The sequence below is a fragment of the Momordica charantia genome, assembly GCF_013281855.1.
Source record: "Momordica charantia cultivar OHB3-1 chromosome 1 unlocalized genomic scaffold, Mcharantia_2.0 BLBB01000001.1, whole genome shotgun sequence".
In the NCBI taxonomy this organism is placed as follows: Eukaryota; Viridiplantae; Streptophyta; class Magnoliopsida; order Cucurbitales; family Cucurbitaceae; genus Momordica; species Momordica charantia.
In genome coordinates this window covers 16,543,241-16,564,448 of record NW_028275157.1, presented here as the reverse complement: position 1 = coordinate 16,564,448, position 21,208 = coordinate 16,543,241, and the positions used below count along the sequence as shown (strand labels likewise).

At 31.4% G+C, this 21,208-nt stretch overlaps 4 protein-coding genes across 5 annotated transcripts; 3 read left to right on the top strand and 1 right to left on the bottom strand.

Moving 5' to 3' along the window:
- The first annotated feature begins 1,362 nt into the window (after positions 1 to 1,362).
- On the top strand, positions 1,363 to 2,066 carry LOC111005510 (uncharacterized). The gene has a single exon (XM_022277021.2). The coding sequence runs from the start codon at positions 1,363 to 1,365 to the stop codon at positions 1,834 to 1,836; it is 474 nt and encodes a 157-aa protein (XP_022132713.1). The 3' UTR covers positions 1,837 to 2,066.
- LOC111005394 (putative HVA22-like protein g) lies at positions 1,990 to 4,876 on the bottom strand. The gene is made up of 6 exons (XM_022276873.2): positions 4,501 to 4,876; positions 4,279 to 4,383; positions 4,023 to 4,079; positions 3,868 to 3,931; positions 3,294 to 3,506; positions 1,990 to 2,421 (listed from the first exon to the last, which is right to left on the bottom strand). Exons 1-6 carry the CDS (start codon positions 4,530 to 4,532, stop codon positions 2,146 to 2,148), a joined length of 747 nt encoding a protein of 248 aa, XP_022132565.1. The 5' UTR covers positions 4,533 to 4,876; the 3' UTR covers positions 1,990 to 2,145.
- A 3,194-nt stretch (positions 4,877 to 8,070) lies between these two features.
- On the top strand, positions 8,071 to 12,469 carry LOC111005683 (alpha/beta-Hydrolases superfamily protein). Of its 2 annotated transcripts, none has more exons than XM_022277284.2 (13): positions 8,071 to 8,204; positions 8,432 to 8,533; positions 8,624 to 8,697; positions 8,792 to 8,863; positions 9,009 to 9,037; positions 9,729 to 9,779; positions 10,024 to 10,074; positions 10,441 to 10,500; positions 10,584 to 10,666; positions 11,026 to 11,173; positions 11,274 to 11,324; positions 11,565 to 11,669; positions 11,903 to 12,469. In XM_022277284.2, the coding sequence occupies exons 1-13, from the start codon at positions 8,098 to 8,100 to the stop codon at positions 12,038 to 12,040; spliced, it is 1,071 nt and encodes a 356-aa protein (XP_022132976.1). In that variant the 5' UTR covers positions 8,071 to 8,097; the 3' UTR covers positions 12,041 to 12,469. The 2 variants fall into 2 exon arrangements, with proteins under 2 accessions (XP_022132976.1, XP_087983523.1); XM_088127397.1 differs by having other exon boundaries at positions 11,008 to 11,173.
- A 1,931-nt stretch (positions 12,470 to 14,400) lies between these two features.
- On the top strand, positions 14,401 to 15,131 carry LOC111005827 (transcription repressor OFP6). Its single transcript, XM_022277465.2, has one exon. It carries the CDS (start codon positions 14,472 to 14,474, stop codon positions 14,952 to 14,954), a length of 483 nt encoding a protein of 160 aa, XP_022133157.1. The 5' UTR covers positions 14,401 to 14,471; the 3' UTR covers positions 14,955 to 15,131.
- The last annotated feature ends 6,077 nt before the right edge of the window (positions 15,132 to 21,208 follow it).

The following is a 21,208-nucleotide window of genomic DNA, read 5'->3' as shown; positions in this document are numbered from 1 at the left end:
ACAAATTTTCTTTATAGTATTAAAAAATAATGGAAATATTAAGGAAAATGTTGACAAAATATCGATGTTGAAGGCTATTTTTTAAAAAAATTATAAAAGATATTTAAATTAAAATTTCTTATCATCAATATTATATCTACATGAGTGATTTTTTTGTTTATATTTCTTAAAAAATAATTTGTCAATCTTGTTATAAAAAGATTCACTCATGTCGTATAGACAGATTTACTTGCAAATCTATGGACAAAAATTTAATACATTGATCCATTGTAAGATAGAAATGATATAAATGTTGGTTGGGACGGGAATTGGAACTAATGTTATTTATAACCGTTGGAATAATAATTCATTTAAATTAAAAGTTAATCCATAAAAAAAGTTGAGATTAAAAAATAAAAGAATAGTCTCTTAGAGATGGAGATGGTATGCGGTGGCAAGCATTGCTTAGCAAATGTTGTTAACGAGTCCTGATTATAGGATCTTGATTTTAAAAGATCAAATAAATTAATAAAAATAATAATCTAGCTTTCACAAATTTAACATGGGGTGAGAGATTTCATACATTTTAAATTTATAATGGAAACCACAAATCACAAATTAATACTTGTGATTTAAATAGTTAGAAATTATTTTGTCATTTACCCTTGAGAGGCGAGCCCACTAAATTCCAATTCTAACTTTAGATGTGGAGCCCACAAATCACAAAAATTAATAACAAATAACGATTCTAATTTCTAACAGTTTTTTTTTTCTTTTTTACGATAAACTATAATTGGTAATTTGTAATTTCTTAATAGTTTAGAAAAGTACTTTGTCATTTACCCTCAAGAGGTAAGTCTACTAACAATTGTGAACTTCCAATAAGAAAAACTTTAAAATTGGTTTAATACTATAATACTATTTTCATATTATATTTGTTTTAGTCTCTGGACATTCATTTTTTCTTTATACTTTTTCTTTTATCGATTTTAATCGTACTTTCAAAATGTACATTCTAATATTAAAAAAGTGATAATTTCGATCTTTCATTTCTATTTCATCTCATTTTTACCACAATTTCAGTTCCACATTACCTTCAATAAATAAATGAAATATCACACGCATTATTTGATTAGGCTAATTAATTATACGCATCAAGGCAGGCAAGTCATTTGGTCTAAATAAGACCAAGAATTAATAAATTGAAAATTAGGCAAATAAAATGTTTTGGATAAATAAATAAAAATAAAATTGATAAGGAAAACACGTCAGAAGGAGACAACTTTGGGCCAATAATTGCAAACGCAAAGCCGCCGAGTTTCCCAAAAAACGTTATTCTTCCATTTCCCTCTCACCGCACCACACCATATTCTCTCTCTCTCTATGGACGGCTCCGCCGCACCGCCAGCGCCGTCGCTATCACCACCAGTTCTCCGCCGCAGAAACTCGATTCCGATTCCCTCCTCCGCCGCCATGACTCCGCCAGACGGCACCGTTTTCCCCCCTCCGCCGCCCTCGCCGATTGACTTGAGGCTCCTCTCCTTCAAGTCCTCCTCCCAATCCTACACCTCCCTCAAGGACATCCTCCCCTCCACCGCCGCCGTCAACTCTCCGACCGCCGCCTCCGCCCCTAACTCCGGCTACGAAATCTCGATCCGCAACCGCCTCGTTAAGCAGGCCGCCTGGGCTTACCTCCAGCCTATGTCCGCCTCTTCCTATTCCGCCGGCCCTAATTTTTTCCACCGTGTCTGCCTCCGCCTCTCCGCCGGAAATCCGATCACCGATTGTCTCGGATTCATCAGAGGGACTGTAATCCCGGCCATTGTCCGAGTTATTCGCCTCTGCATTTGCTTGTGACGGCGTCGTTTTCGCAGATTTCGGATTGCCGTATTGACTACGACGACGACTTCTGCCGCTGTAATCGACTAGATTTGATTCCGCTGTAAAAATCCCTCTCTTTTCTCTTACAGAAAAAAAGGTTTGCAATCCAATCGCAAAAGAGAATCAACATTCATAGAAAAACAGATTCAATTTGAACGAACATTCGAATAATTTACATTTTACACAAGAAAGAATTCCAGTTTCAATTTCTCTTGAATCTCCATCTGAATTCGATCGATTCAATTCTTTTGTACAGCATTTTTTTTTGTTCTTACAATTACAAAATTAAGATAGCGGTTTAACTCGCCTCAATCGAGTTCGTACCCCTGGGGGATATGGAGATGCAGGTTTATCTTGCTCATTATCCTGTGCTTCGCAGAAGTCTGGAGATTGGCCACCGTCTGCAGCATCCGCCGTCTCCGAATCCGCAACGCCGCCTCCGACGCCAGACGCCGCCGCGGCTCTCTGCGAGTCGGCCGTCTGCACGCCGGCTCGAGCGGAGAACGACGGCAATTTGTTTGGAGGCGGTGGAGACTCCATGGGAGGTTGCTGATCGATTTTCTACAAAAAAAAAATTCAATTAAGAGAGAATCCTGAAGATTTTTGGAATCTGAATAGCAAAAAAAATGTACTATTCATGAACTGAAATAATAAAATCAACCATCAAATTCCTGCCACGTGGATCAATAGTATATGGTTATTGAAAACAAAAGATAAAAATTAACCACCTATTAATTTTCACCATAGAGTTTAGGAATGGTTGAATTCAAATTTCTATTATATTATTTTAGAGGTTAATGATAAAACTAATAAATATTATTTTATAAACTATACTGAAAAGGCATTTTGAATATTAATCAATAAAGATATGAATGGTGAGTGGTAATTAAAGAAAAAAAAAGGTGAAGAATAAACTAAAATTTCAAAATTGAAATCTCCTCGTGCAGTGTATATAAAAGGAAAACTCGATGTAATTATGGAATGCGATCCATCTAAAAATCATTCTTCAATATTCTAAATATAAAAGCTTTTTCCATAATAGGCATCCTATAATCGAGTTTTAAAGGTCATGTCATATACATATATGGTATTTGGGCTGGGCTTTGGTCATTGGGCCATTGGTCCAGTTCTTGTGTGGGCTTAACCACTCCAAAATTTAAAGAAAGTTAAAGTTTCAATCCTTATTTATCATTATTTTCTTTTTCAGAATGGCACTCGCGTCCACTCTAAATTCGGACTAGAGAGATACTAAGAGTTTTTAGTATTAAGCTCATTGAAAAGTTCAAATTTGAGACTTCTAAAGCATCAAAAGATCTCGAGCTACGCCTTGGGATAAAGTCCACTACTTATTCAAGTGCAAAGTTGAAGTGATGAAATTGAAGAAAAAGAAATGTCATATAAAGAATTTGATTAGAATGAAATGGAAAAGTTACCCAGGGGGAGTTCTTGAACTTTGAGGACTGGAAATCAGCAGCATATTTGAGGACTTTGAAGAAGGTGGAATGGGCCATTTCTGAGAAGTTTGTGCAGAAAAGGTAAGCCAAATCCCAAGCCCTCACTTTCAATTCCACCAACATTCTTTCAATCTCTGCTTCATTCTTCACCAAATATGGCTGCAACATTGTTCCATACAGGTGCCCACTTCCCTGCAACACATTTTCCAAAATCCTTTCGAATATTTGTGATGTAATATTCTAAAAAACTCATACTCGCACCGTTATTTCTATTTATTCTTGTAATTGAGTAGTTTTTACCACATATCTAAACTTTGACTTATGTTTTCATTTAGTCTATATTCTAGATCACCATTGATATAAATCCATTAAATAAAATTTAGTGCAATACGGAATTGTGCAACTTATTTATCTAACCCCTATAGCCAATATCTCAATCCTATTAACGTTAATATATATATATTAACATAGGTTTCAATAGTTGGACAAGTAAAAAGACATTATATTGGAATCAGAAAAGACTGAATTTATAATTTAAAGTTTTATTAATTACCCTTGTTTTTGGATGCCATAAGTAGACAAGAAAAACCAGCTTCATTTCACCATACACAGGAAGCCTTCAAAACAAAATAAATATGTGATCATAACAATAAATTAAAGCCAAATGAAAAATAAACCAATTAAAGAGAGATCAAACACAACACATACCATGCTATTAAAATATCAGAAATCCTCTCAAAAACTGTGAAAATTGCCACAATAATCCTGCAAAAGAAAAAGAAAAAAAGAAAGGAAAAAGGTTTCAGCATATTTATTTCTTCATCAAATCTAAACTAAATTTGAAAAAGCTAAAGCAAAGGTTTTCAAAAGCTTGTTTTTAAGAAAGATGAAAACATATCAAAAAATTGGAAGTAAAAATAAAAAAAACTGGTATGTATTATATCTTTAATCTCTAAATATTTACCAATATTTGCACCAAAAACGCAGTGATTCAACGTCAAGATTCCTGTTGTTCCTCTCCAAAGTTTTGTAGCACTCGAATGCTGGGTATGCATACCCAAAAGCCATCCTAAACACAAAACAAAATCCAAAAAGAAAAAAGATGACATGTTTTTTTCTTTCAGAAAAATGATTTCAATTAGAGGTTGTTTGAAGATGGGATCCATAGAGAAATTTGTTAACTTACAACAGGCATCGTGTGATGAAATCTCCAAACATTTCTCCGACCCAAAAAAAAAAAATCTCACAACTTTCTCACTTCAACCTTGAGATCAGAAAATTTTCTTGGGAAACAAACAGGAGCTTAGGGGTGATTAATATGGCATTAATCTTATTTTCGTTGGTTGGTTTTCTGCAAAAGATAAGAAAGAAAAACAAACGAAATAAAAAATAATGGGAAAAATGAAAATGGGAACCCACCAACCAACGAACTTGTCTCAAAAAGGGTTGACCTCTAAATACAACTCTAAATAATAACAAAATTTTGTTTGTTTTGACCAATTCATACAAGAAACTGAAGATTCTCTTCTTTTTCTTTGTGAAAATAATTTAGGGTTTAATTTTGGATGCGATTTTGGAAGGGAAGGAAGAAATTTGTCGGGATAATTTGAAGGTGATTTTTTTTTTATATTATTATTATAATTTGGGGAGGGAATTCGTTGGGATGTGCTTAATTATAGGACACTGGCAGTTTTGGCGGTTAACTTTAAAGGCTAAAAGCCATATCGGGGTGTTTTTGTCCTTTGACTTTCATGGGTTAATTCGGGAATACTGAATTTTTAGCCATAAAATAAGCTTTAAACAAAATTAAGTTTGATTAATAAATAATTTCGTAAAACTTACAGATTTCATATAAAATATATGTTTTATAATTTATTAGATATATTTGCTTTTTCAAATGAAAATCTTATTATAAAAATTGAAATACATTTTGATAAAGTGAAGATTACCACAATTTGGCAAAATCGAAAATTTATGTTAAAAATTTAGACATGCTAATGTCAAGGTAGATTTTTTTTGTTCGTTTTTTTTAAAATCAAATCCAAACCCAGGAACAAAGATGTCACTCTTGGAATTCTAGGAAATCATACTCAAAACTAAATCTAAATTTTAGATTAGAAAAATGTTACTGAAGCTTGAAGGATCAAATAGTAAATTAAATCAAAATCGATCGGGTCCGGCCCGTTTGGTGTTTGTTGTTTCTCATCTTTTCTTAGAACATCCTTAAAATCGTCTAGAAATTTTGGAAACAACCAAAACAGGTTTTTAAGAGCGTGTAGTGTGATTTTCTTTTTTTAATATAGTGAGTGTCCGGGCCAGTTTAGCAGAAACAGTAAACCAGAATTTGAATACATTGCCTCTTAATTAACCCTCCATGATGGTTGTGTAGTGTGATTTTTTAATCTAACTATGTTGGAGCCATCTAATTCATTTTTTTTAAAAGTGAAAAGAAACGGAACGCTAATAATTGAGCCCTAAATTATCTAAGAGTGTGTAGAATTGTTTATAAATTCATAAAAAGAAATCCTAATATGTATTAATTTCTCAATTGAGTTTAGTTAAGTTCTCAATCGTGGCTCTGATGCTGGTAATTGTTGCCCCATGGAACAATCGACGAATATGGAGGTCCATGGAACAATCGACGAAGATGGAGGTTGTGGTGTTAGTAATTCTGGCTCAAACTCATTGAATTTCCTCTTGGTCCCTTTGTTTGTCGGTATATCATTCTTTCTAATCCGGCGAAGAACATACTCACTGCCTTCGTTAGGCTCATCAAAACTGAACTCATTTGAAGAAACCAATAACACCGATGGATGATAAAATAGGAGTCTCATAATTCTCACCACTCCAAGTACCGACATTGGTACCAACTCGACGGCTGATGTGAGAGGAGTCTTGTTTGGTAGGCCACTTCCTCTTGAGCTTGGTGAAGAAGGAAAGATCTTGGCCATCGACTCGTCGAAAACTTGCCATGGCTCATGGTTGCCATAGAGGTCGAAATCTTTGACAGCTTCTAAACATTAGGGGAGGCCATTTTTGGCTAAATTCTGGATTTCATATCAAATATATGTTTTATAACTTATTAGACATACATGATTCTTGAAATGAAAATATTATTATAAAAATTGAAATACTTTTTGAAGTTTAAAGTGAAGATTATCACACTAATCTAAGTTTAGATGCAATTTGACGAAATTAAAAATTTATGTTAAAAATTTATATATACATGCTAAATGTCAAGGTAGAAATTTATTTAGAAAAAAAAAAGCCTAATCCAAACCTTGTAACAGACACGTCGCTTTCAAAATTTTTGGAATCATATAGAAACTAAATCCAAACGTTAGAGAACAAAAATGAAGCGGAAAGAATCAAATAGTAAACTAAATGGAAACTAGAAATAAAATAAATACCAACTGTGGAGAACCAATTGTGTAATTTGCGTCCACTGTAAACATAATAAACTATTCACGTGAATATTAATATTAATATAATTAAACGTTTTCGTTTTTGGTTCGTTTCCAATTTTCTTAAAAAATTTAAATATTTTGTAACTAATTATTTATTGGTTTTTTTGAATATTCTCAAAATTGTATAAATATTTTGGAAACAATCACAAAACAAGTTTCTTCTTCTCTATTGTTCTCTCAAAACAATTTGTTCCAAAACATAAATAAAAAGATTTTCTGATTTTTTAAACTATATAATTCATTTTTTTTTATTAAAAATGACAAAACAGAGATAAGAAATTTAACAAACTAGCCCTAAATAATCTAACGTGTGATTTTTTAATCAATAAGTAATGTTTGTTTAATTTTAAATATTTTAAAGTTTTTTTAATTTTATAATTTTTAAGATTTAAAAAAATAGTGATATTCCTATAAAATTGATCATTGGATGGGTCGGTCAAAATCAGTTTATAAATTCGTAAAACAAAATCTTAAAATTTATTAAGTTCTCAATTGAGTTAGTTAAGTTATATAAATGCTTTGAACTCTAGAGAATTTTGTAATTATATCCTTAAATATTCAAAACTTTAATTTTTATCCATAACCTTTAAAATGTTTCAAACAACATTTTTATCTTAAATTTCTGTTAAAATAAACACAAAAAACATATCGTAGTGTGAGTTGTAAAAATAGTACACACGTGTTGGATGGGGGCACATATGAGAGATTTTAGTTATGCATTTATTTCAAAATTTTCATTCTAATTATAATAAAAATGAAATGAAAATACTTAATTTTTTTTTACTGTACTCAACCACATTAAATTGACAGGAGAAATACAAAAATATAATACTTTTTCTTAAAATAATAAATTTCCATCATTAAAGGTAAAAAATGAAGGTATTTTTTCATACTAGTTCCTCTGCTCTGAAAATATTCATTTTAATCTCTATATTTTTAGTTTTGATTCATTTTAATTCATATATTTTGAAAATGTTTATTTTTTTCCTGTATTTTTAAAAGATGAAGGTACTTTTTAATAAAATGAAAAGATCAAAATATTCAGTTTTTAAAAATACAGAGACCGAAATACATGCGAATCAAAATTGAAAGTACAAGAATCAAAATAAATATTTTAAAAATATAAGATCTAAAATAAACAAAAATCGAAGGTAAATAGACTAAATTAGTATTTTAATTTTTTTTAAAATAAAAATATAATAGTTCTAGCTACTAGTGAGATAAAAGCTACGATAAAAAAATATTAATTAGACAGTTGAATCGCCAACTTGTGATGATATTTATTAAAATCTCAGTTGAATTTATTTGGATGGAAAATGGGAAGAAAATATCGCGGAGATTCCAAGAGCGAAGGCATGTTCCTGCGTCTTCTTCCTTCACTCACCGTTGGATCCACCAATTTCTCATTCTTCTTCAACTCCAAGTATTTAATTTCACTTCCATTAATGTTCATCGCTTTATGCCAAAATTTTCATCTACTATATTTTCTTTTTTGAATGCGACGTGCTTTGCACTTTCCTTTAAATTTTCATTCCAACAATGCACCACAGTCAACACAATGCTCCATTTTACCGCAAAATCACTTAGAAATTCGCTCTCGTTTCTCTTTCACCCGTTTCTTTGATTCTTTTGTTGCCAATAATCATTCAGATTGAAGAAATTCTCAAGGTGTGCGTTCGTTCATATGGGTCGAGAAGTTGTTCATTCTTTCAGTAGAAGACATGCGGAGTTCCGTTTCTGCAATGTGTCAGGGTAATTCAGTCTCGTTTATGTTGATTGAAATTTCTCTTGAAACTGCACTTTTTGTAAATTGAATCGCCTCCATTTCTGGGGTTTTGATAGTTTCACCAATGAATTGCTGGAGATTCATTCGGATGATCCATCATTGCACGTATTGTTCATACCTGGAAATCCAGGTGCTTATGTATGCTTCTTTGGATGTGGGTGTTTCGATGTTTCTGTTGATTTTTCGTATAGTTTCTGAAGGTGGATTGTTTTGGGTTTCGTTAGGAATTATTTCATTTTATAAAGATTTTCTGGAATCGCTATATCAGTTGCTTGGAGGCCGAGTGTCTATAACAGGCAAGACATGAGTTGTTGACATTTATTCATATACCTATAATTTTTTTTTTAAGGAAACATTAAATCTTTTCTGCTGTTATATTTGGGCTGACGCTTTTTCTTGTTCCATTTTTCCCTTTTTGGCTCTCCTTTTGTTTACTGTCAGCTATTGGGCATGTATCTCAAACGAAGAAGGTACTTGGATACGGGTCATATGAAGTTTATCTCTGTTATTTACATTTTAGCTTTCTTCTTTGTCTTCAGAATTACAAACGTCTGGACACAGAGGCTTAACTAGGGAGAGAGAGTGAAGTTTTTCAATTCAGAAATCTTTCTTAGTTGCTAATTGTCATAAAGTAATGAGGGAATAACATTTGGGAAAGATAGCAACATAATTTATCAAAAAAGTCGGATAAATTCAAATTTCAAGATAATTTCATTACATTTTTGCATTATCTTACATATGGTAAGTTGCTTTTCTCTATCTGTATCATCTTTCCTTTGCTGAACATCTAAGACTATGTTATATAGATGATGATCAGAAATGTTACTTATTTGGATAGGAACAATGATAATTATCATTTACTTTTCAATGAAGGATGTTGATAGGTCTAAATGAGAATAGTTTAAGCAATGCATTGCCATGCTTTCCTATCAATATGCATGTTGATAATGTTTTTCTTCTAGAAATGATGGCTTTGTGCGCTGCATTTTTATATATGAACTATAAGTTGCTCTCTTTAATTATTGACTATGGTCAGACATGCTTAATTTTAGTGATTTTAAAGCAAATGGGTTGATGTTGCTCGGATGCATATTATTCAGTTTGTCCATATAAAATTCCCCAACGATTTTGTGTAATGGATATTGATAATTCTTCTTTTAGGACTGGGAAGGTGGAAGGTTATTTTCATTACAAGAACAAATTGATCACAAGGTAATTTTATGTTTTCTTTGATGATTTGATTGAGTTGTTAATGGGTTAAGGTGACAAGTGGTCCATGAAAAATTTGAGGCATTCCATGATACCATTGCAGAACTGTGAAACGAAGATCCTTTTACTCAAGATTATATTTCAAATCATTATTATCAGTTTCCTGCAGGTCCCTGCAATTTCATATTTGAATTGTTGATACCAGAATTCTGTATGGGCCTGAACTATATTCACCTTTATTTTGCAGATTGAATTTGTCAGACAAGAATTACCGAACAATGACATTCCACTACTACTGGTAACAATAGTTTTATGATTACTATTGATGCTTTACTTTCACGATAAAAAAAAAAAGGAGTCGCAGGATGCAAAATTTTCAAAATTTCTTAGTTTGATAGTAAGCTCTACAATCTGTATAAATTTTCATTCTAGTTCAACCCAAAAACATTAGTTACTTGTGGTGCTTGTATGATTATTGTTAAATTGTTAACTAAAACAAGACAATGCACTTTATTGTATGTACGTGTACATTAAATGAATTATGAATATAATGAATTTGAAAAAAATATTCTACGGGCCTTTAAATCGGAATTAAGCTGTTACATTTTTTCCAGTTTATTTGCTATGTTCGTTTTGGTTGCTGACTCGTCATTTCTATTTAAAGGTCGGACATTCTATTGGATCATATATCTCCATTGAATTGTTCCGTAGGTTACAAGATCAGGTATTGCCATAAACTCTTTGTGCCTTCTATGTGTTTCCAACTTTCAAGAGATGGCTCAATGGCAATTTTTCTTGATCCTATAGGTGGTGTATTGCATTGGATTGCATCCATTTTTGATGATTAACAAACAATCTCGTCAGCAATTGCTTATTGGAAAATTTGCAGGGTATGGCCGTTAGTTTTTTTCTGATAACATGAATCACGCCTTCCTGCATTTACATTTTAGATTTTTTAGCAGCAATTTTATTGCATATCATGATTTTCAAAAATTCCCATTACATTTATATATTGATGAAAGGAGTTTGGCGTCCGGTGCCATAACAGCCATCTGCAGTATATAAGAGCATATAAGTGTGGTCATAAAACAGCCATTTTATAAGTTCGTGTTAGACTTTTGGTATTGCAAGTCGAGTCTTTCTGAGCACCACTAAGTTCATTTGGATTATCTGTCGTATTGTTTTCCTGCACCAACCAAAGGTTTAATGGCACTCTGTAAGGACTGGCTAGACAGTTTTTGTGTTGCAGATCCCCACTGCTATCGACTCTCTTTTCTGCTCTTACCGCATTGGTGGGTGCATTACCGAGACGAGCTCTAAGTTTTGTTGTGAGAAAAACTATTGCAAAGTCATGGTCAAATACTGCAACCGAGGCTGCTTGCTCTCACTTGCTAAAGGTGAAATCTAATTTATGGTTTCTAGTATGAGCTTTTGTTAGTATCCTCTTGTAACTGATGTATGTTCTGAGATTTGGAATATAATCTTTGTTTTCTACAGTACCATACCATGCGAAATGTGCTATTTATGGCGATGACAGAATTTAAAGAGGTACAGACTATGAACGAACAGTGAACACTTTAGTTTGGTGAACATGTCTACTATATATTGGATACCATGATGCTTCGACACTTTTTGCTTTTTATTGGAAGAAAAAGAAGTATAAGAAAGCATAATAAATTTCTGAGAGTTAAAAACTCCCGACTTACTTTCTAAGCACGTAAATGTACAAAGCCTAATATCAAGATCTAATCAAGTTTTCACATCTGATTGTTTATGCGCATTGTTTAGCTTTCAGAAGCACCAGATTGGGCATTTATGAAGAAAGCGAGTCAGAAATTATCATTTTTGTTTTGCATTGATGACCACTGGGCTCCAATGCATATGTATGAGGAGGTGAGATTTATACCATTTTTCCATCTTATGGATTCTATTCTGCTGCATCTATGTAGTTTCTCCAAATACTATTGCTGAAGAGATTCCATTTGTATCGTTATAATCGGTTCGAAATTAGTTTCGAAGTAGCGCGGTCGAAATACTAAAAAGGGGAGGGTCAGAAGGGCCAAAAACTATGACTGGAATGGTGATTTCAAGTTTTACTTTCTTTGCGTTTCTTATTTTCCCCACAGATTTCCAAGCAGGTCCCTGAGATTGATCTCTCAGTTGAAAGGGAGGGCCATACACATGCATTTTGCTGCTCAGAGGCTGCCTCACTGTATATTGCTCAACATGTAGCAAATTTGATCAAGAATCATCTCCCAGATTAAGGTCAGATCTCAGATTGATTCTTTCATGCTCCATTAGAGAACTTGCTCGATCACCCGTGTTCTTTTTGACAGTATCTCTGTAATTTCATCCTTACAAAATACTCGTATTGTCGACAAAAATAAAGAAGATATAACAAAATAGAAGAATGGAAGGAATAGCGTCGAATATACGACGTTATAAGTTAGCCATCATCTTCAAAGTGTTCAGGATAACTGGGTTGAAGTGCCATATTCGTGATGTTGTGGTACCGAGACTCGAATGAAGGATTTGTTTTTTCAATACTTACTGAATAATGATGGTCAAACATATGTTACTTGTATAATTTAAGCCACTAGGGCCACTAAATCTCATTGAGTTTAGCAAAATATCAGAAATGCTTTTAGATTCAACCAAGAAATCATGTTGGAATTGTCTCTATAGTTTTAAAATATATGTATTGGGCCTAAGAAGTGATTATTTTAATCCCTATTTATAAATTCTAACACAAATTTTATATACTATGGAAATCTTTTAATATAGGTTTATTACTACATTTTTTGAGGAATCATTACGGAAAAAAATGAAAGGGGTTGGACAAACAAAAATAGTTGTTTTGAAATTACAAAATACCAAAATGAACCAAAATAGATAATAAAGGATTAAAATAGTATTGAAACCCAATTATATTTATTTAGTCAATCAACTTTTTTCTAGAATAGTATTTAAACTCAATAACATTTATTTAATAAATCAACTTCTTTTTATTTGATTAACCTAAGGTAACTTGACAATAAACTAGTGGCTATTCTCTAATGTGTACAGTGTACACTTGAATAAAAATAGTAAAAGTAAAACACTAACAAAAAATTAAACTCGAACATTGCTTAATATAACAAATCAAATCACCAAAAATCTAGTAAAATGTGCCAAACTTAGCTACAGAATCAAACATAATTAAACCTCATATCTAGTATTAAAATATCTATACTAAATAAAATAACTAAAACTAGTTGCCAAATATAGCATATTTCAGCAATAATTGGCGTATATCTCCAACCAATAGTGTATATATATATAATCTATTATAATTTTTTAATGGCAGTTCCAAAAAAGCGCACTTTTATATAAAAAAAACGTATTCGTAAAAATATTTGGAAAAACAAAGGACGTCGGACAGCGTTGAAAGTTTTTTTTTCATCGGATAATTCACAAAGTGGAAGAAAAAAATACGTTGATAAATAAATTCCAATTTGTTGACTATTACTTATTAAATCTTAGTCTAGAATCTGGTTTGATCTTGTAGTCCAAATAATCTCAAACCATGACATATCTACAATAGTAGTCATTAGTAAAACAAAAATACTTGTACAAACTCGAAACCTATCTCGAACGTGGAGCGCCGAATGAGACACAGGAATTCCCCACGATGAGAGGGACGCCCTCGCCTAGCGCCATATTATATATATATATGTATATATTTATTGCGCCAATCAAATCAATTTTAACTAAAAATGGACAGGTTACCATGCTATTTAACCGTGTTAGCTAGATGGATTAAAATATTGTAATTTTTGAAAATAATTGTTAAAATATTATGTTTTTGAAAATATTTAAAATGAAAATGTTAATCCAAAACTATTTGTAAAATTGTAATAGTTTTTATGTACGTGTGAAATCTTTCTTTGATTTCAGCTGAAAAGATGAGGTATAATTGAAACCTTTTCTTGTTCTCGTCTTGAAGTTAGCGTTAATATAATTTATGCCCCAAAGCATATTCTTTTCAATACTTCCAAAAAGTATAAATTTTCTTGTAATTAGTTAAAAAAAAACTTTAACTTTATAAATATTATTAAAATATACCCCATTAGTTTTCTTTTTAATTCAATAATATAGAATATTAATTCAAAACCTCAGCCTTTTAATTTTGGATATGTCTTAATCAATTGAACTATATTTAAGTTGACAAACATACAATATATTTTTTTAATAGAACATGCGACAATAGAAAATAGAGATTCAAATCCACGACTCATTGATCGGAGATAAATGTCTTAACCAACTACGTACAAGTTGGTAAATATATCATATCTATTGAAAATCCGTGTTAAACTAAAGAATAGCATAATCTAACCTTAAAAAATACTAGTCCTACAAAAATAAGAAAAATTAATTGACAGAAAGTTTGAATAGTTAAAAGAATGCTAGCATGAGATCAAGGCATCCATGTTAGTTTGTAAGTTCGAAGCCTGTGCACGTACCAAAAAAAATTAGTTAATGAGAATAAAATAATAATTGAATTGAAAAAATAAAATAAAAAGTGTTTGCAAACTCCGATCAAATCCAAAGGACAGCGACTGTCCAAATATAAATTCCCGCAAACGGTATTGTTAAAAACTCATTCCCATTCCCAATTCTCTCTCTCTCTCTCTACAGAGTACTCTTCAAAAATTAATGGCGACTCGCCGGAGAAATCTTCGACTCACCTCCGTTTCAGTCGATCTAAACATCTGCCGGCCGAAGTTCTCAAATCTCTTCCACCTCAAACCAAAGCCATCGGCCAAATCCCCAAACCACCATCACTTCTCCGACTCCTCCGATTCCGAATCGCCGCCGTTCTCCGTCTCCGACTCCGACTCCGAGACGAGAACCTCCCTCACCTTCCGAGGCATCGGCAGAAGCGGCGGCGAGAGCGTGGCCGTCGAGAAAGACTCCGACGATCCGTACCTGGATTTCCGGCATTCGATGGTCCAGATGATTCTGGAGAACGAGATTTACTCGAAGCAGGACCTGCGACAGCTTCTCCACTGCTTCATCCACTTGAACGCGCCTTCTCACCACGGAATTATAATTCGCGCTTTCGCCGAGATTTGGGAATCTGTTTTCTCCTCCCGCTCCGTCGTCGTTTCGCCCCCTTTGTTGCCCTTCCATTCCTAGCCGTCCGATGCGCCACATCATGGGCTAAGATCCATGGACCCACGAGTTTTTAATTTTTGTCAACTGTATAAATCATCTACTTAGTAATTAGTATGCGTTGTTTTTATTGTAGATGATCATCTTTTGTTTAATTTAACTATATTTTCCCACTCTTAATTTTAGATACTTTTTGTTATTTTTTCTCTCTCTATGTTTTAAAATTTTTATTCAATTATTAATTACTATAGTAACTCATTGGTAGGACGGAATTTGAATAAGAAAATCTACACGATTACGGTGGGTATATTTTTTGAATGATGTAATAAAATAATACGAGAAATGTTTTGATATGTTATTTATTATTATTATTATTTGGATATATATATATATATATATATTTTGTTTTTTTTTTCTTACATTTTAAGCTATTTTTATAATCTCATCTCTCTTATTGATATATATGGGACATTTGAATTTGAATTTGAAGAATACAGGACATTGAAGCCTCTGAGAATTTGTTAATTATAATAAAATGAAAAATGGAAAATTAAAAAGAGATATACTAAATTGAGCTCCTTTTACTTTAAAGTATAAATGAGAAAATATCTCTCTAATAATTTAAAATGAGAAATAATATTAAATATGCATAGTACATTTTTTTATAAAAAAGAGAGCAAAATCTTCACCTAACCTATGATTTATATACTGAGAATATCAATGCAATAGAATAAAAAAACCTTACTCAAAATAAAATATCTTTATTGTGCATGAATTATTGTACTGTATATCTATTAAAAACAAAAATAAAATCAATATGAATTTTATCAAGTGGACCTATTGCTATTTTTAAAAATTAATGAATAGGTGAGATGAACAAAAGATGCACATCGAAAAGAGTCAGCAATAATAGAGATGGTTACTATTAATGTTTGGGTATATTTTCAAAATCTTATATTTTCTTGGTAAAAAATACTATATATATTGTCAATTATTGTATACGGATAGAAATCTATTCTAGCATAGATTCTAATTACAAGAAGATATACGAGTTCTTGACTCACATTGACATGATAATATTTCTAAAAAAAAAACTCTAATCATTATGTTTAGTAGAGACATAATTTAGTAAAGTAACGAGAAGTTAGCTATATACATGCATGAGAGAGCATGTATACCTAACTTTTTAGGGGATAACATTTATATGGAATTGAAATAGTTGTTATACTAATGAAAAGTATTAAACATGAAATGATTATTTGGAACTACCTTTTCGAATTTGTATTGAGATCTAAGGTTAGACTAGAGCCTGTGACATTTTTCTTAGTTGTTTGGATGATCAAGAACATTGATATGGCTGAGTTAAGTTCGTGTTCGAGCTGATGAAGAAAATGAATTACAGGTTATACACTTTTGAGTACGTTAACATCACGTAGAATTAAAATGCTTTAGCTCGATCACATATACATAGGAGCTAGATATGTGTTTCTTAATATAGGTACGAACCTCTGTTGGACACTTTGTGTCACTTAGACTATCACATAATGATTAGTAGAGAAGATACGGTTTGTTAAGATAGATATCTCAATCATGAAGAGATCGTGCCAATTAGTCGTTATTGACGAGTAGATTGAGTCCATGGTCTGACCTCTCTCAATCTCTCGATCTCTCTTATTTCCATTAGCTTTTGGTCACTACTTGAATCTCTATGGACAATTGTGATCACTCTATTCTGTCTGTTTATCTCCCATTTTTATTTATTTGTTTTTACTTTCTTCAAGTAATTATGGAGTAAAAAGATGAATATTTGATCCAAAAGGTTGACACATGGGTTAAGTTATTCAATTATGGACAAAATTTCACCTAGGTCAAGTTATTCCCTGAATATTTTAGTTGGATGACTATGTCCACTCCAACTAATAAATTTTATAATACTAAAATTTTGTACTGAAGGATTTAATTTAAATAAATTGACATAGTGAACATATATTTTTTTATAAGAAAAAGTCCAAACGAACCTAACTCGGCGGTATTGAAAAAAAACATTTAAAAATTAAAAAAAGAAAAAAAAAACTCCAAACACTAGAGATAAATAGTTATTTTTATCCTAAAAAAAACCGACGATCATTAATATTAAATATACAATAAAGTAAGTTATTAAAATGCTGCAAGTGGATTCAGAGGACAGTGTACTAAATTTTATGCACTTATTATTTTATTTTTTGAGTAACTTTTTTTTTTCTTTTCTTCTAATGATTAATAATTAATTTCATGTGGTGAGTGATGGCTGCGTAAGTTAGTTGGTTTGCACGAGATCTTGAAATTTTGAAATTATTATTTTTTTAATCAAAATTATACTTTTGATTGATTTTTTGTATTTAAAAACTCAATATTCTGTTATCTTTTTGAAATTTTGATTCATGCGTAGCACTAGAAACTTGCCAAGATTTTTCTTCATTAATTTTGAAGTTGGTGTGATATTAATTTAATTAATTTCATATTTCTTAAAATTCTTACCTGGAAAAGAAATATTTATTTTTTATAAAGTAAATATCAAACAACTATTATTCTAAATTTAAAAAAAAAAAAGAAAAGAAAAGAGAAATGGTTCAAACAATTATTAAAAATTGCATTCAGTTTGAACTAGAGTTCTAAATATATAATAACACTATTTACTTTTTTGTTTGTTTGTTTTTAATAGTGTTACTGCTTTGTTGTTCATTTCAACTATTAACTTTTCTAGTTTTCTGCCATGATTATTATAAATATTTAATCCTTGATTTTATTAAATATTAAGACGAATTGATAAAGTAAACACGAAAAGGTAAAGAGAGAAAAAAAAAAGTTAAAAGAAAAAGCATACATAAAACTTAAAAGTTTGTGATATGTGAGATTCCAATAAAAAGAAATAGAATATAACTTTTGTTTTTATACTCTCTGAACTTTTTCTACTTTTTCTAATTTAATTATTCATTGAAGAAATATCTCCCATTTGTTGGTTATGTTTAAATTTAAATAAAACCAATATTCAATATTGAGAAAATTAAAATTCAACCTTCGACTAGAGAGATTCCTAATATTATGTTTATTAAAAATTTTAACAGATTAAAACGATAAAAAATAAAATGCAGGAGTGGAACGAGAATGAAAATAATTAATATCGATAGTGACATTTAATAAAGTTCGCTTTAAAATAAAGAATTACTTAATTTTGAGATGGATTGAAAGGCATTTTCATTTTCTTAAATTATATACCACAAGCAATATTAATGAAATTAGAAGAAAATCAAAGTTATTTCTTTCCTCATGATTTTATGCATAAATAAAATCTTAACAATCAATATATATTAAAAAGAAAAAAAGATGATCATGATTTCTTGAATCCCAAACAATGGCAAAGCAACGGATCACTTACAAATTATTCGTTTTTTTTCCTATTTCTAATAAAAAGATTTGTTAAGATCATATTCCTTTTTTTTTTTAACTTTCGAATTTATTAATTTGAAGAAGTGTTTTCGAAAGTAGATAATAAATATAAAAGAAGTTACTTTAAAAGTGAGAACTAATTGACAAAGTGAAATAGCAGTAATTGACATATATTTCTAACAAGGAGGTTATAAGTTGGATCCCTTATGTTGTACTAAAAAAATCAGGATGTAATTTATTTTTATTTTCAAAAGACTATAACCCACACAACGCCCTAGAATTTTGACACAAATTATATGTAGGTCGAGCAAGAAAATTAACCAATTGAAAAGTTGATAAGAAAATTAAAATACATAAATCTTGAGAATTTTTTAAAATAAAACTCTTTCAGTTGCCCTTGGAATTTAAATGAATTTACATAATCATAGGCATGCAAATGGTTTTTTTTTTTAATTTGTGAGTGTCCGAGCCCGCTTTTGTGTACCACTGCTTGATCCTGCTTCATTTAGTCGTCGTCAAGAAAATACATAGGAAATTAATTAATTACTAAGTAGGAAGTCATCATGGATTTGAACTCATTTATTCTAGATCCTTTTGATTTATCTTGACTCTTTTGGACCAATGAACCAACCCATGATGGTTGCAAATGGTAATTTTTTTAAATAGATCACTTTTAAAAGTTGTAATTGGGCGGCAACAAAGAACGACTTCTAATATCCTTAAAACAAAGTCACCCACAATAACAAACTGAGAGAAAACAAAGAAAAACAACTATTAGAAAACAGTTAACTAAACTCGTTCTCACTATTATGAAAACCGAACAACTCTATCAACAAAAAAAAAAAATTATTAGAAAACAGTTAACCAAACTCGTTCTCACTGTTACGAAAACCGAACAACTCTATCTATATCCTACCAACATTAGTGATTGGGAAAAGAAAAAGAAAGACACATGGTGTAGTTTAAAGAGTTAGTCAAATCCAAAGCAATGGAATCCTAGAGATAATGGAAAACATGAGGGGCCTCTCTAGCAAAGAGGAGCCATGGCAACCATATCTCTTGAGAACTCCACAAATAAATGTGGTTTTTGAAGAGCCTAAAAGCTAATCCCAACACTATCCAAAACCCTCTTTAATTTGCTACACCAAAGGCTTCAAGTCATTTTTTTTGTTGCCATCATTGGCTTGTATGGTTTTAGTGGGTGACATCTTTAGTGCCTTTGTTTACCATTTCAATCCAAAAAGGAGTATGTTTTCATGATGATGATGCAGAGTTCTACTTCTAGTTGTGCTAGATTCAATTTTCTCCCACATGAGTTGAAATATGAGTTGTGTTCTTTGTCATAGGTCAAAACCATCTCGAGTACTCTTTATCGTTATTTTAACGAATTCATTGAATGTTTCAATAAAAATAAAGTATTTGTAATCATTACAAAAATTTGTCCCAAAACACCCTTAACGACCTGCATTATGTTCGAATACCTCATATATTTTGCTCTTTCCAATAAATACATCAATCATAAGTTTCTATATGTACCATCAAATGAAGTTGTCGTACGATCTTGCATTACAGCACATGACATGCTCTCGTCATAGCGCGACCCTTGTATTGTCTAGGATTTGTCGAGTGTCGTGATATGCACATGAACTTGTTGCACTATGACATTGATACTTAATCATAGACGACTATCCAAATCACGCCACTTAAATGTGTTAATATAGTACATAGGATGATTTCGTGCTTTCCAAAATGTCATAGCCTACTATCCATTTACTCGACATCTGAGAGTCTTCCATCATAGTAGTACTTTTGTTCTCCAATGGGAATTGGGTTTCAACTTGATTAAGTTTTAATTTTGAACAAACTTTTTGATTAAATTTCTGACTAGAATTTAAATGAAGCTTAAAAACTATTAGACTTTTAACTCCTCATGTGAAGTTTCATTGGCTAGGGCATGAAACCTGTGGTATCACCTACCACATGAAACCTTGTTTTCAAACCTTATGATGAGTTTAATACCAGAAATTTTTTATGTCACCCGAGTTTGGGGTCCCGTTATAGGGCTATATCAATTCCCGGTGATTTAAAAAAAAAACAATTAGACTTCAAAATTCTATCCTAATTAATATCTCCATCATTTCCAAACCTATCAAAATCCACCTTTCAAACCATCTTATCAAGAACTAGAACTGTTAAGACAACTGAAATGACAATCCAAAAAGTGAGCAAAATACAAGATAATCTGCCTTAAACAAATTAAGCCAGCCAATTACAAAAACCTAATTAATCAGTTCCCCCTAAGCAAAACTTTTAGAGCCTAGAAGGGATAGAAAGGCCATGAGATTTTGTCAAGAAGTTGCTGAACAAAGACCAGACAGTGAAAAGAAAAGCTCTAAGCCACTTTTGAGAAGAAAAATTGGCTATTAGACAATGAGAGTACTTAATTGGTCTCCTCTTTTCATCAAAATGGTTTGACAAGTAAAATATAAAATAACAATACAAAATTGATTTTCATTTTGATTTTGAAGTTTCAAATTTTTAGACTCTCAAATCAAGCACATTTTGCAACCCAACATTAGACATGTAGGCCAACCATCCATTGAGAACTTTAAGTTGAAATCATCATTCCCTCACATATCCATTCTCACATTATTCCTCGAATATAATCTTTGTCACAAATTTTTGCTATTTAAAGTAATTTCAAAAATTGTTCTCCGTTTCTTTAATATCTTTTACACTTGATCGGGTTAGAATCGATGAACTTGTCAGCTGTCGAACTAATTTTAAGTATTGTTTTTTTTCCTTAAATAATGAAAAAGTTTAATGTAAACCTCAATTTTATAATTATTAAT

Excerpts from the sequence above, each read along its gene's own strand:
- LOC111005510 (XM_022277021.2), top strand. The coding sequence starts at position 1,363 with ATGGACGGCTCCGCCGCACCGCCAGCGCCGTCGCTATCACCACCAGTT.
- LOC111005394 (XM_022276873.2), bottom strand. The coding sequence starts at position 4,532 with ATGTTTGGAGATTTCATCACACGATGCCTGTT. Across the intron at positions 4,080-4,278 it reads CGTTTTTGGTGCAAATATTG|GATTATTGTGGCAATTTTCA; the intron begins GTAAATATTTAG and ends TTTCTTTTGCAG. Across the intron at positions 3,932-4,022 it reads TCTGATATTTTAATAGCATG|GCTTCCTGTGTATGGTGAAA; the intron begins GTATGTGTTGTG and ends TTTGTTTTGAAG.
- LOC111005683 (XM_088127397.1), top strand. The coding sequence starts at position 8,098 with ATGGGAAGAAAATATCGCGGAGATTCCAAGAGCGAAGGCATGTTCCTG. Across the intron at positions 10,501-10,583 it reads TCCGTAGGTTACAAGATCAG|GTGGTGTATTGCATTGGATT; the intron begins GTATTGCCATAA and ends TTGATCCTATAG. Across the intron at positions 10,667-11,007 it reads CTTATTGGAAAATTTGCAGG|ACAGTTTTTGTGTTGCAGAT; the intron begins GTATGGCCGTTA and ends AGGACTGGCTAG.
- LOC111005827 (XM_022277465.2), top strand. The coding sequence starts at position 14,472 with ATGGCGACTCGCCGGAGAAATCTTCGACTCACCTCCGTTTCAGTCGAT.